This window comes from Cnephaeus nilssonii, assembly GCF_951640355.1.
Source record: "Cnephaeus nilssonii genome assembly, chromosome: 12".
Classification (NCBI taxonomy): Eukaryota; Metazoa; Chordata; class Mammalia; order Chiroptera; family Vespertilionidae; genus Cnephaeus; species Cnephaeus nilssonii.
The window spans coordinates 34,294,054-34,308,636 of record NC_137083.1 but is presented as its reverse complement, the minus strand read 5'-3'; the positions used below and the strand labels follow the sequence as shown (position 1 = coordinate 34,308,636).

Genomic DNA, 14,583 nt, shown 5'->3' with positions numbered 1-14,583 from the left:
TTAAGTAGAGAATTTAATAACCCAACTTAAAAGAACAAAAAATACAAAGTTTATTCTGTGGATTAATTGCTACTGCTTTCTATCTCCTTAGCAAATCTGCTACCAAATTCCAGTCTTCCCAAATTGAATGAAGTTAAGCCCCTTTCTAAAAAATATAGCTATCATCTTCATAAGTGCTTCAGCAGCAAAATAAGGAGTCTCTTGGTAGTCTCTCTATACTCAGTTTACATAGTGATACTCTGAATATTATCTCTTTTAAGCCCACATAAGTCAGGCATTTTCTTCAAATGATACAGATAATATAAAAGTGCTTGGCATTATTATCCCTAAAATCAGTAAATCGAACTTTCTTTAGTTTATTTTTTAAATAAGGTTGAAATTATAGGAAATAGATGAATCATAATAATCAGATTGGCTGAGGTATACTGAGAATATATTATTAGGTTTTGCAAAGATTGGTGTGTATCTTTAGCTCATAGTAAAATAATCTTTGAGAACAGACTCAAAATTACCCCATCATTAGTGGATTGACATAAATGAGTGCTCTGAAAAATAAGAGGTAATTATTTTTAAATAATCCAACCCCAATAAATATTTTTTAAATTAAAGAAATAAGCAGTACTTATGGAAAGAAAGTAAGACAATAACCTAATGGATTTTTTAAGTTACCAAATTAATTTGTAAATATTCTCTCTTTCAGATACGATAAAGATGATGCTCCTCAGTATTTTGCAAAACTCCTCTATAGTTTCTATATTGTAAAAAGTCACCATTCTTCTTATTACCATTTATATTCTTTATTTTAAAACACTCTACTATTTACATATCCCTTTTTCTTTCACATTTGGTATGTAATTTTCTAGCATCTATGCAAGGTTGTGTGTGTGTGTGTGTGTGTGTGTGTGTGTGTGTGTGTGTGTGTGTGTTGCCATAGTCCTGAATGCTTCAGTTAGATTCACAGATTTCAATACGTTGTGAAAGTAAGTATACATAGAAATACTCTAATACAAATCTCTTATTTTATCTGTCCAGTATCCCCTGTCTTCTTCCACTGCTACCTTGGGAATGACTGCCCCTAAAATATACCTGGGTCTGTTAGTTTAGAATTCACCATATTCTTCTCCACAATGATTGTTCCAGAGTTGGCATCTGACCCACACAGGAAAAATCAGAGTCCTTCACTTAGGATACTATGAGACAGATTCTCTTTTCCTTTGAGGCAAGAGCTTAAATCTGGGTCCCTGCGCATCCAGCAGCTCTTGCCCCAACCTCCTGGAACAGCCTGAGCACAAGGCTCACTTGCAGAGAAAATTGAGAAAAGAGTTGAAAATCTAACACAGGGCAGAGGCTGGTATTTCCTGAGGCCATTTCCACCTATGAATTTCTCAATTAGAGTAACCAAAAAACATTATTTTGCTTGAAGTTAGTTGACATTATATTTTTTTGTCCCTTACTAGTACTGTAAATGAAACTGCTTTATACAGGTATAGTTGGATAAGTATCACATTTTAAAAATTGCACCTTGGCTTGGCCGGTGTGGCTCAGTTGTTTGAATATTGTCCCATGTACCAGGAGGTTGCCAGTTCAATTCCCAGTCAGGGTACATGCCCTGGTTGTGGTTTCAATCCCCAGTAGGGGGCATGTAGGAGGCGGCTAACTGATGTTTCTCTCTCATCAATGTTTCTACCTCTTTCTCCCTCTCCCTTCCTCTCTCTGAAATCAATTAAAAATATATATATTTAAAATTTCACCGTGCATGTAATGGAAAATGAATGTTAAATTATTCAATATTATTTTTAACCTTATTAAAATAGTTTAGGTAGGCATAATGAAGCATAAAGAATGTATAATAAATATTCATGTAATGACAGGCCAACTTAAGAAATAAAACATAAATTCAGATGAAGTCAATTGCATCCTTCTCCCACATCCTCAATACTTTTTTTCTTTGAGGATTGAAAGCTGTTTTATTATTTTCTTTATTTAAAATAAAATTTTTGTTTTATTTCCTTTAATTAAATGTATTGGGGTGACATTGTTTAGTAAGATTATATAGGTTTCAAGTGCACATTTCTATGATACATGACCTGTAAATTGAATTGTGTGCCCACCACCCGAAGTCAAATCACCATATATTTGGCCCCTTTAATCCTTTACTACCCCTCAACCTCCTTCCCTCCGGAAACCACCATACTGCTGTCTGTGTCTATGAGTTTCAGTTTTATATCCCACATATGAGTGAAATGATATGGTTCTTAATTTTTCCTGACTGATATGTTTTCCCCACCAATAAATTTGCAGTTAAAGTTTTAAATTTTCTTAAAAGTATTATGTTGAAATTAGCAAGAAATTATCCTTAATAAAGTTAAAAATTATATTTCTTTAAGTAACATAATATTGTGCATTTCCATTACCTACCTCTATGTTACCATGTCTGCCATGACAACAATTCAGACTAGATAGAATTCTAGGTAAAATTTTGGCAGGAAGAATAGTCACTCTTTAGTTAATAAAAAAAATGTAATTTTTAAAAGCAGGTTTTAAAATAACACAATCAAACCATTTTACCTTATTTCATTCTCTTGCTTCATAATATGGTTACTTTCAGGAACATTTTTATTAGACTATCTTGTTTTAAATATATTTAAACATTTTATTAAGGAAAATATCTATGAGAATGAAATGATTAGTTAATTAAACTTATTTATATGAGAGTTTAATATAACAAGTTAAACACTAAAAAAACCTCAGAGACTGCTAATCCATATTCCTAAAGTCATAAGAAAAATACATTCTGAAAAGAGATCATATACGCAAGAGCTCTAACATATCCACAAATCCGTGAGCATAAGCTCATATTAAATTACAAAAATAACCTCACTGTTAACCGTAAGACAACAAACTGTAAATGGCTGAGAAATATCACAGCAGTCTCAAAAACAAACTAAATTGCACAACTTGCCCTAAATTTTGACCGAACCAATTCATCCTTAACTAAAAGGAAATACCTTTATACTATCAGACTATCAAAAGTAATAAACACTTGAAGTAAAAGCTATCTGCCGTGTAAATAAATTGTTGACAAATTGTTTCTGTTCTTCTGGCCTCTTGCAGTAACTGAAATAATTTTAAACTACCTTTTCCACCAATTAAAACAGCTAGAAGCCAAACATAGCATGCCCCTGACTAACTCAACACAGAACTAAAGAATGTGAAGTGAACTCATATTTCCATACTAAAGACTGCTTTTGATTTTAACTGTTCAACCAATAATCCTGTTTCTCTGGTTTAATGAAATGTTAGAGAATGAAAAAAAAAAGTTAAAGAGGGCAAATGATTACTCAGTTAACTCTGTTACTTTTAAAAATGGAGTATTTTGATAAATTTCATTTCTTCTGGTTCAAATAAATACTTAATGTTCCCAGAGAAGTTTCTAAAATGCATGCATGAACATTTAGGACTTTTCAAAGATAGGATTGTAATTTCTTTTGATTAAACCTACTTTCTATACCAATGCTAGCATTCTGAATATTTGATCTCTTTGGATAAAAACATAGATGTATATAATAAGAACTATTGAACTCCATTGTCTTCAGGATACAGCCTGGAAGTTGTTTTGTGTTGTTTTTCTAAAAATGTTTTTCAATTACAGCTTATAATATTATAACTTTTTAAGTTTAAGGTGCACAGCATAGTGATTAGACAATCATATACTTTACAAAGTATTCCCCCTGATATTTCCAGTACCCAATGCCCGCACCATACATAGTTATTGCAATATTATTGACTGTAGTTCTTATGCTGTACGTTACATCCCCATGACTATTTGCAACTCCTTCATCTGAACTGGTTTGCCAGTGATTTTTCTCCTTCACCTAAAGTGCCCTGCACACACACTCACACATTGATCAGTATATGGAAGGATCTGATTCACCAAGCTTTCCATATTTGGAACAACAAATTTTGTACATACATACAAAGTTGAGGCAAAATATGTATTTAACATTATTCAAAATCCATTTTACTCTTTTAATTAATCTTGAAAATGTGCTCTAAAGAGCATACCATATGGCCTTCCACAGTCAATTTCTTTAAAATTCTGTGAAGCATTAAACTTGAATTTTATAATTTTCCCAGTTCCCTTATTTTATTGCTTAACATTGACCTCTGTTAACACTTCCTTTAAGTTTCTTTCTAAAAAATCATACTAGTGTTTAACTACAAAGCGACCATAATTGCATAATTTAGTTTCTATGAGGCTAGTTCCCAAAGCTGTTTTATTCATATTTTGATTCCAAATCATTTTTAGAACAAAGTCATCCTATTTGTCTTCCTAGGTAACTCTCAGAGCTGTCCATCATCTTTTTCCCACTGCTGCCTCTGCCTGCAGTCTAGTCCTTATCATTTCTTACTTGGACTATTGGGTTGCATCCTAAGTGGTTGCCTCTCCTACAATCCATCCTTCACAGCACCAAAGCTGATTGCATAATTTTCCTTCTTAAAATCCATCTACAGCTGCCAATTGCCTATCTACAGCATAAAGTCTGAATTCCTCCTGCTGGTGTCTGATATTTCATAAATTATCTGACCTGTGATGACCTTTCAGGCCCTGTCTCCCTCCAGGACAGAACTCTGCTGCAGTCACACAGAAGTGTCCCAGGTTCACTAATAACCCATACTCCCTTAAGTTCCCAAGGCTTTGAACTTGAAGTCCTTCCTTCGTGAAAACCTCACCTGCCCTTCTTCAGATAGACGACTATTACTTTTGTTTTAACAACTACCTACAGAAGTATTCCCTGCCAGGCAGGCTTTCTTCATCCAACCTCAATCAGTGTGCCTTCATACCCAATGTGCATTCCTTCACCTCTATGTGAGTCCATTCATTCAGCCCATGTCCCAGTTGCTCCTGAACATATTTGTGTGCCTCAGGGCACTTGCTCTTTTAGCTGTAGACAGACTAAGCAATAATCATCCTCTACAGATCCAGCTGGGCTTCTGTTAAAGAAGCACAACTAATAAAAATACAGAGTTATTATTATATTTTAAGTTATATTTTAAGTAGACTGTAGTTTTTAATTGAAGCAATATCATCTCTCTGAGCTCAGGGTTAGGGTGGTAAGCCCCTTAAAAAGCTGTCCATCAACACAGAGAATTAACATCAAGGATTAATAACTTTTCAAGATGATTTGCCATAGGGCAAGTATATTCAAAGAATCTTAATTTTTAAGACTCTATCTCAATATTTTTGTGTAAATATTAACTTGAATTTCACAACTATATGTCTAGGCTTGATGTATCCTTTAGTTTCTATGAGTCCAAAATATTTGAGTGGTATGTGGTGGAAGTCTCTGTGATAGACATTGGGAATATCATAAATACGATATCTGTTCTCGAGGGTTGTGAGATGTGGGGCCACCACATTTTTAAAGATGCCAGCAGAGTGCTTAGCAAATTAATGGCAGTGTGATGTTGTTGTGGTTATTGTTAAGCAGGATGTATTGAATTTCTTGGGAAGGTGAGTCATCTATTATTATACAATAGCAACAATTCATAATAAAATGTGTACCGTTAAGACTTGCAACTGCTACTTAGTATTTCATAACACACACCAATGACAGTTGTCAGGGCTTCTGAGTACAATGTAAATTACAGAAATCACAATGCTGTGCTATTTCATGGATAAGCATGCATCTGCTTTGGATGACAACAGTCTAAAACTGCATCTCTCTGGTGCAAGAAAATACTCAAATGCATAAGATGACCTGAGTAGATAGCAATTCTTTTTTAAAATAAAAGATTTAAGTTAGTGAATGCTTTTTTCTACATTTTTTTTGCAAAAAAAAATAGTAGAATATATTGTTTCAGAGACCAGCAGTCAAACAGTTGCTTCAGAGTATGTTATTCTTCAGGGAAAGTGATACTTGGTTGCGTAAGGGTTTTGTGAAATGTGCTGGATTTTTTTCCCCTCATTTCTACTTTTTTTACGTAAATGTAAAAGGTTTTTTTCCCTATAAAGATTAAGTAAATTTTTAAATGACTTCCTGGATAAAACAAATAAGGATGCTTCAGTTAGGACAAGTAATAATAATCTAAATGGTAGAAACTAAATTATTCTAAAAGAATGTCACCATTATTCAAAATTCTGAAACTTTTTCTTTTATGGAAACTTTTTCTTTTGAGCAAAGTGTAAAACAAAGTTTAAAAACTTGATAACTTGAATTCTATAGTGTTTTTTCCCCACTAGAGATTTTTGTGTTTTATTGTCATCAAAGCCAGGCTTCTTCAAAGTGAAAAAGCTCTCTGTACAACATTGGTCCTTTCAGAATGTGTTTAATGAGTATGGAAGGTAAAGTACTTAGTTGCAATAAGTAGAACTAAGGATTTTTAAGAGAATGGATATTCATAATCATTTAGGGTAATAGTTGGATGTTGTTTTATTTACTTCAAATAATATTACCTTTTTTTGTACTTATTAGTACTGTTTGATCACTATCCCTAGTATTTTATTTCCTCATGTACCAAAAGTTTGAACCATTTTACACTTTATGACATCTTTTACAAACAATAATTCTCCCATATCCCAACCCTTTATTTTCCCTAACCCTTAATAAAATTGCTAAGAAAAATCTGTCAACTATTTTTGTCTGCTTCTTTGGTCCTTTATATTCATACTAGTGGCCCAGTGCATGGATTCGTGCACATTGAAAGGAAATTAATTGGAAGAAATATTTTAATATTGCTATTCGCCCTTTCTCTATAACAGAAGTATCAGAGATGAAAGAAAATTAGTAAAATGTATATGAAAATAATATATAAATTGATTAATAAACAATAACAACATGATATAACAACAACAAAGACATGATATAAAAACAACAAAAACATGATATAAAAACTTTGATAAAGATGATGAATGATAAATTGATTAAACTTATTCTAATATCTCCCTGTACACCACATTAAGAGTAAAAAACACTTTCAGAGTGCTTGACTAATTTCCCTTGTGATGAAGTATTTACAACTTTAACTTTAAGGTCACACGCTCTTCGAACTCGAGAGAAAGCAACATATAACTGACCATGTCCGAAAACGGTTCAGGTAGGAATATTCTTATTCTGTCTAGAGTTTGTCCTTGTGATTTATTAATAGTCATTGCAAATGCTGGCATCATGGGAAACTGTCTTCAAATTCATTTAAATGGGAGGCCAGTGTCAGAAGGGGACAAATATCGTGCATGCGCTAGTCAACGTTTATTTTTAAATTGCCAGTGCACATCATATGTACCGACCAGCCTGTCGGACAGACGGACAGTTGGTCACCTAGCCTTTTATATATATGGTATTCCAGGACTAGACATCAGTAGCACTGAATTTTAAATTCAGGCAATTTAGGAAAATATGACAAGGCCTAAGGGAGGCATCTTCCACAGGGATGAAGCATGCTACACAAGGAATCACATCAGAATTACTCTGGGGAAAAGAGTCATCTGAAATACTCTAATAAATTATATATCATTTTTCCAAAACAAACTGGAAAGTGTAGGATGCTAAAAATGTATTTTCTGGTATAGTGTTCAAGACAGAAAAAGAAATTATTTTAGAGAATATGAGTTTCAAAAGCTTGGGAAAATTAGACCAGGAGTAATCACTTACATGGTATAGGCAATGATTGGGATGATGATAGCTAGCATTATTGACCATGGGCCAGGCACAGTGCAAAGCACCTCACAATCATTATTTCCATCAATCCTTGCAATACACTTATAATTTAAGTACTGTTGTTATTCTTCATTTTGTAGCTCAGGAATCAGAGATTTAGAGAATTTGAGTATGTGGCCTAATATGAGATCATTGTGGTGACTATAGATTTCCATTACTTCACCATAAATTGTTATGCTTAAAAAAAAATCTCACAACATTTCCAGTAAGCTACTGAATCAAATCTTATTCTTGGCCCTACCCTCGCCCCTGTCTCCTTAGTTAACATTATTGGTGATAGGCTTTCACACACTCAATTATTTGAAAACATCTGCGAGTAGAGCTTAGCATATTTCTGGAATGGTAGAGATTTGTTCTGGCCCACTGAAAATGGAAATTAAGGGATTAAATTCAAGCATCCAAACATACTTAAAAGAAAAGAAATTATTTATTAGGGCTATTTGTTTTCAAATGAATGCAACCAGACAAATTAAGCCTCACACAATGTTGTGATTTTGATGCCTGATGCTAACGCTTGTGAACACCTGGTTTACAAGAATAAATGGGTCAAGCCAGTCACTATATGTTATATATATGAATGTCCATTAGCAAAATAGAACACTATTAAATACACCTAATGAAAAAAGGGCCATATCATCTGTCTTGAGGGTATTAGAGGTTTTTAATGTAAATTGGGAAAACACAATTGGAAAGTCTAATTCATGTGATTTAAATCTTTAAGAGAAAAGGTCTTGTATAGCTCTCCCAACAAGTGCATGACATTTTATCAATTTTGATTAATTTCACTCCTTTGGATGGGATCCAAATGTCCCCATCTTAAATTCACTTCTAATTTAGTAATAGCTACAATTTAAAGGATGTTAATCATGTGCCAAACATAGAGATTATTTGAACTTCACACTTTGAACTTACTTAAATTGTAGAAGTTCAACCTTTCATTTGTAAAGATAGTCCTCAAGAGTATTAATATTTTACACTACATCTTGGTTCAGAACCCCAGAACCTTCGATTGATCTCACATTCTCCCTGAATGAATCTCACACTGGGATTAAAATATATGAGTCACTGCTACAGAGAAGATGAAACATTATTAGACAAAATGATTAAGTGGAAATAGATTTTTTTTTAAAAATCAGAACACCAAGTAAGTAGACATGCTCAATAAGTAGAATAAGAACATGACTATTTAGCATTATTAAGTTTTTCATTAAGATGTTCAACATAAAATTTCAGCCCCATACAATATAACTTTTTTGGATTCTGTACAATATAATTCTAAAACAAAAGTAAACATTTATGAAAATAAATTGTATAAAGGTGATTACTTCAAATCTATGATATACTTTTGATTTAAAGTATGCTGTCCTAGAGCACATCTTTATAGATCAATTTCCCTTATAGTAAACCAACGTGTTCATAAAACAAAGCACTTAAATGGTTAACATGAAAGATTCAAGATGAAAGGGAACATTGCAAGATCTACAATTTCAAGAAAATTGTATTAATCCACAAAGAGACAGTGTATTTCGGGTGCCATTATAAAGAACTAAAAGGAGGGATAACCAAGTCAGGAAAGTACATCGTGTCTAAAAACAAACTGAATAACCCTGTTTTGTTTGTTTTTGTTATCACATGAATTGGCTGTTTATGTTGACTGACATAAAAGGAAGTTTATATATAAACTTTAAGATTAACAGAAATGTGAAAACAAGTAGCTAAAACTTTGAAAAAACTGATCATGAATTGCTTCTCTCTATACCTGAATTCTAGAGTCAGATGAACATCAATGGCTATTACTTCTGTATTTGGTTATATTGCTTATTCATTCACTCAACAAACATCGTTGAAGTTAACTCCAGACGCAAGGCTTTCTGCTAAGTGCTGGGAAACCACAACTCTGGTCTGAGGGTTGTTCAGATTTATGGAGGAGACAGGCAGAGAAACAGGTAAATTTGAATCAAAGAACAATCCTATATAATAAAAGGCTTATATGCAAATTGACCGAACGGCAGAATGACCATTCACTATGACTCACACTGACCACCAGGGGGCTGATGCTCAATGCAGGAGCTTCCTCCTGGTGGTCAGTGCGCTCCCACAGGGGGAGCACCGTTCAGCCAGAAGCCAGGCTCATGGCTGGTGAGCACAGCGGCAGTGGCAGGAGCCTCTTCGGCCTCCAGGGTAGCGCTAAGGACCCCTCGGGGGATGTCCTACTGCTGGCTTAATCCTGCACCCTGTGGGGAGTGGGCCTAAGCTGGTAGGCGGACATCCCCCGAGGGGTCCCAGACTGCAAGAGGGCGCAGGCTGGGCTGAGGGAACCCCCACCCCTCCAGTGCATGAATGTCATGCACTGGGCCTCTAGTGATAACAGAATAGGAAAACTATGGTGTAAATAGGCACAGATTTTGTGAGTGGTAGAAGCAAATAGGAGGAGAAGGAGGAAAAATAGAGAAGAAGGTGAATTAAGTTTAGAGCATATGCACTTTGATGAATCTACAGGATCTCCAGGCAAAATACTGTGCTGGCCTTAAGCCTGTGTGCCCTCAGATGCATTCTCGGCCTTTCTCCTGCCCTCTTCCCAGAGTAGCTGCTCCCTGGGCTGTTTCCCTGACACTTGGCTTCCAGCTGGATGTGATCAGGCACTGGCAGAGATTGCAAACTGGGAGGAAGGAGAAACTGGGATACTTTTCTCCATCCTGTCTGTCTCAAGATATGTTTCTAGTATTTCCCACTCCTCACAAGACAGACATGTCCTGGATTCAGCAATCCCTGGCCTTCGGCCTACAGGGACAGCGGCTGCTTTCTGCTACCTTACTATCACCTGCTTGGTTTCTCAGGCTCTTCCATGAGTATATAATAATTGCTAGGCATACATGTCCTCTCTTTTAAATACTCAGAGTGGTTTCCACAGAGTCTGGATGGTAGATTTGGGACTAATCAACAAGCATGGATGAGATTATGCAGAGAGGGTGGGTGAACAGACTGGTGGGTTGAGGATGGAACCCTGGGGAATATGGCAACACAGAGAGGAAGCACCGTCTTTAAATAAATCCAGGTGTTGTTTTTTTTTAAGTAGAATCAGAAATATGTGATGTCTTCTTAAGTCCACTAGGCAACTTAGGCATCACTTAGACCCTGCATTTGTTGGATGAGGTTTCTGAAGACAGAGAGATCAGGTCATCAGTTAGGTATCAGGACCAGATTTGAAACCCAATCCTGGGTTTCCTAGTTCCCTATCTAGTGTCCTTGTGATATTGTGCCTTTAATCATTCTTTCAATGGCATGTGATTTGGCATCGTTTTCATGGGTTCAAGTCACTTGCTTTTATCCTGTGTGCTGTTTACACTTCAGTTTCTTTTTATGTAAAACCAGTACATGGTATGATTTACCTACATAGGTAATTTTAATAAATAAATGACATAATACATGAAAGTACTTGGAATAGTTTAAAATAATAAGGATAGTTAACATTATTGAGAGTTTGGTAAATGCATGCAGAATAACAGTGCTATCTGATCTTATCACAATATTATGAAAGATAAGCCAGTCATTGTGCACCTTACAGATACTGGTTACATTTTTGCTAGTGTTAAGGTGGTTTGTGTTTTTTTGTTTGTTTGTTTGTTTTTACAACTGTAATAACCTTACCATTTGTTAATACAACCAAATTTAATTTCAAATTAGTCAAAATAATTTTTAGACTATTAGTTTCTTCTTAGCTCTCTATATTTAAGAATTTCTATTGACTTAAATGAGCTTTCATGATTTATTTTTTATTTGCATGGTATTTTAAACAAAAAATGTTTTAAAATGTGAAGAAGATTTTCTTTTTCCTAAGAAATTCTCTCTGTCCTGTCATCATTCTCGTTCTTCTTCCTCTTAAATTTTTGTTAAGTATGAACACTTAAATGTTAAATATGAACAAGGAAATTGGACAATTGTTAAATGAAGTTATAAAATCATTCTAATTTAGTAAATAATGTTGATACCAGTGACTCATTTCATAGTGCTCCTGCCCTTAGTATACCATTAGAATGTTAATTTAGAAATTAACATTCATGTTAAAAGAAAAACAAATCAAAACACTTCTAGTGTAGCCTATAGATTCAATCAAAATCCAGTATTATAAATTTTAACTTACCTTCAGTGTCTGATAGGCCCACTCCTACTCCTGGCTGTTTCATAGGATCTTGCCCATTCTGCCCCATCTTCCCTCTGTTCATAAAGAAAATAATAAAATTATACTATTTTCAGTTATGCTTTCCTAAATGCAAATGAGGAAGCCAAGTTTGCAAAAATAGAATGACATTTTATATTAATATCTGCAATAAATTACCTGAATGGCAAATATAAATACAATAAATTCCTCTATATAGTGTTGATTTTAAAATGGGAATTTGTTTATTATTCCTACATAGTCCAACCTAATGCCTCAAAATTCAGTGTCTTAATTGTTGACTCATTTATTAAAGATCAGACCAGCATGAAATTTTGAAACTTTGTTTTAGAATTTGGGAGTGGTTATTTTTCCATTTTAAACTCAAAACTGAGAAGGGTTTTTATATTTTTACACTTTTTATGATGAATTGTATTGATCCTTTGGTGAGAATGAAAATTGTGAATTAAATTATATAAAATCATATTGTAATAACACAGACTTTTACTTCACTTAGTGGCTTCCTTTCATATTCTTCCTGTGTTTTCAGCTGTATGGAGCACATTGGTTTTTGAAGTCAGACCGCTTAGTTTCTGCTTCCAGCTTTGTTATTTTATGCTGTGTGTCATCCAAGGCATATCTACTTAACCTGGTAAAGACTGTTTCTTCTTTTGTATTATAAGGACAGTCACATTAGCCACCTTCTGGTTATGATAAAACTACATGAAAAAAATATGTAAAGTGCTTAACACTGTGCTTAAAACATAATAGCAGTCAATAAATATAAAGTGTTAATAGGTAGGCATGCACATTATGGCCTTAGAATTCAGCCAGAGTCTGCTGTTCATTTTTAGTTTCAGCCTCAAACTTTTTGGAAGGCCAAATAGATAATTTATGATACTGGGGGCACTGTGGGTTCAGAATATTGATAATGTAATAGGCAAAAGACTATAGGCTATTTCTTTAGTTAGAGGAAAGCTACATGACATACAAAAGTTTTTGGAATTGCATTATATGTACATATAGAAGATGTTCTAAAAAATGGAATAAAAATGCTTAAGTGTTCAAAAGGATGCTTGAACAAAATAACATTTTGATACTATACTTTCTAGACAGTAATTCTAACATAGTAGGATTTACTAACAATTCTTACTTTCACAAAAATATTTGGTTTGCTAAAAATGTAACCATATTTCTTTCTTAATAACCTAATTATACCATATTACCCAAAGCAATCTACAGGTTTAATGCGGTCCCTATCAAAATATCAATGGCATATTTCACAGAACTAAAACAAGTAATCCTAAAATTTATATGGAACCAACAAAAGATCCCAAATAGCCAAAGCAATATTGAAAAAAGAAGAACAAAGTACCTGACATCAAACTACACTACAATGTTATAGTAACAAACTGATGGTCACATGATGGGAAGGGGGTTGAGTGGATGGGTATAAAAGATGAAGGGATTAAGAAGTACAAATTGCCAGTTATAAAAACAGACAAGGGGATATAAAGTACAGCATAGGGAATATAGTCAATAATATTGCAATAACTATGTATAGTGTCAGATGGGTAGTAGTAGACATCAGGGTGATCACTTCATAAGATGTATAAATGTCTAATCACTATGTTGTACTAGTTGAAACTAATAAAATATTGGATGTCAGATATAACTGAAAATAAATTTTAAAAATGAATCAAATGATATCTTAATTGAACACTGCTCTAAAGATCCTGTTATCATTTTACTAAAAATTGTTCAGCACACTATGAAAAAGGAATAAATATACATTCAGAAACTATTTTATGTTGAAAGCCATTACATTGTCTCATTTTGACAATTCAAGGTCAAAGGTTTAAGCACCAATTTTTATTAACTGATTATGTGAAACACCAAGTGCATCCAAAAATATTAGAAATTACATATATACACATGCAAATTTATTTTGGTATATGGTGTAAATAAGTTGTCCGATTTCATTTTTCACATATATCTGTTCAGTTTTGCCAACACCACTTACTAAAGAGACAATATTTACTCCATCATATATCCTTGCATCCTTTGTCATAAATTTTTAAACCATATACCAAAATAAAGACTTAAATATTAAACCTGAAATTATAAAACTTCTAGAAGAAAACATAGGCAGTAAACTCTGACATTACTCTCAGCAATACCTTTTTAGATATATCTCCAAAAGCAAGGGAAACAAAAGAAAAAAATAAAGAGGACTACATCCAACTTAAAGGTTTTGGCAGAGCAAAGTAAGCTATCAACAAAACAAAAGACTACTAAATGGGAGAACATATTTGCAAATGATACATCTAATAAGTGGTTAATATGAAAAAGTAAGAACTGCTCGGCTGGCATGGTTCAGTGGTTGTGCATTGACCTATAGCCAGGAGATCACAGTTTGATTCCTGGTCAGGGCACATGCCGGGTTGTGGGCTCAATCCCCAGTAGGGAGTGTGCAGGAGGCTGCCAATCAATTATTATCTCTGTGTCTATCTTTTTCTTCCTCTCCCTTCCTGTCTGAAATCAATAAAAATACTTAAGAAAATAATATAAGAACTCATATAACTTAGCACCAAAAAAAAGAACACACCTGAAGACACAAATCCAATTGAAAATGGGCAGAGGCCTTGGCTGCTCAGTGGGTGGAGTAACAGCACCAAAGGGTCTCAGGTTCAATTCCTGGTCAAAGGC

At 34.1% G+C, this 14,583-nt stretch overlaps 1 protein-coding gene across 1 annotated transcript in view; it reads right to left on the bottom strand.

Moving 5' to 3' along the window:
* PCLO (piccolo presynaptic cytomatrix protein) overlaps positions 1-14,583 on the bottom strand; it is a gene marked incomplete at its 5' end in the record, with an annotated part of 292,340 nt that overhangs the window by 26,045 nt on the left and 251,712 nt on the right. The window contains one exon of the mRNA XM_079785367.1: positions 11,860-11,933. Coding sequence (XP_079641493.1) covers positions 11,860-11,933 — 74 coding nt within the window. The remainder of the gene's footprint in view (positions 1-11,859; positions 11,934-14,583) is intronic.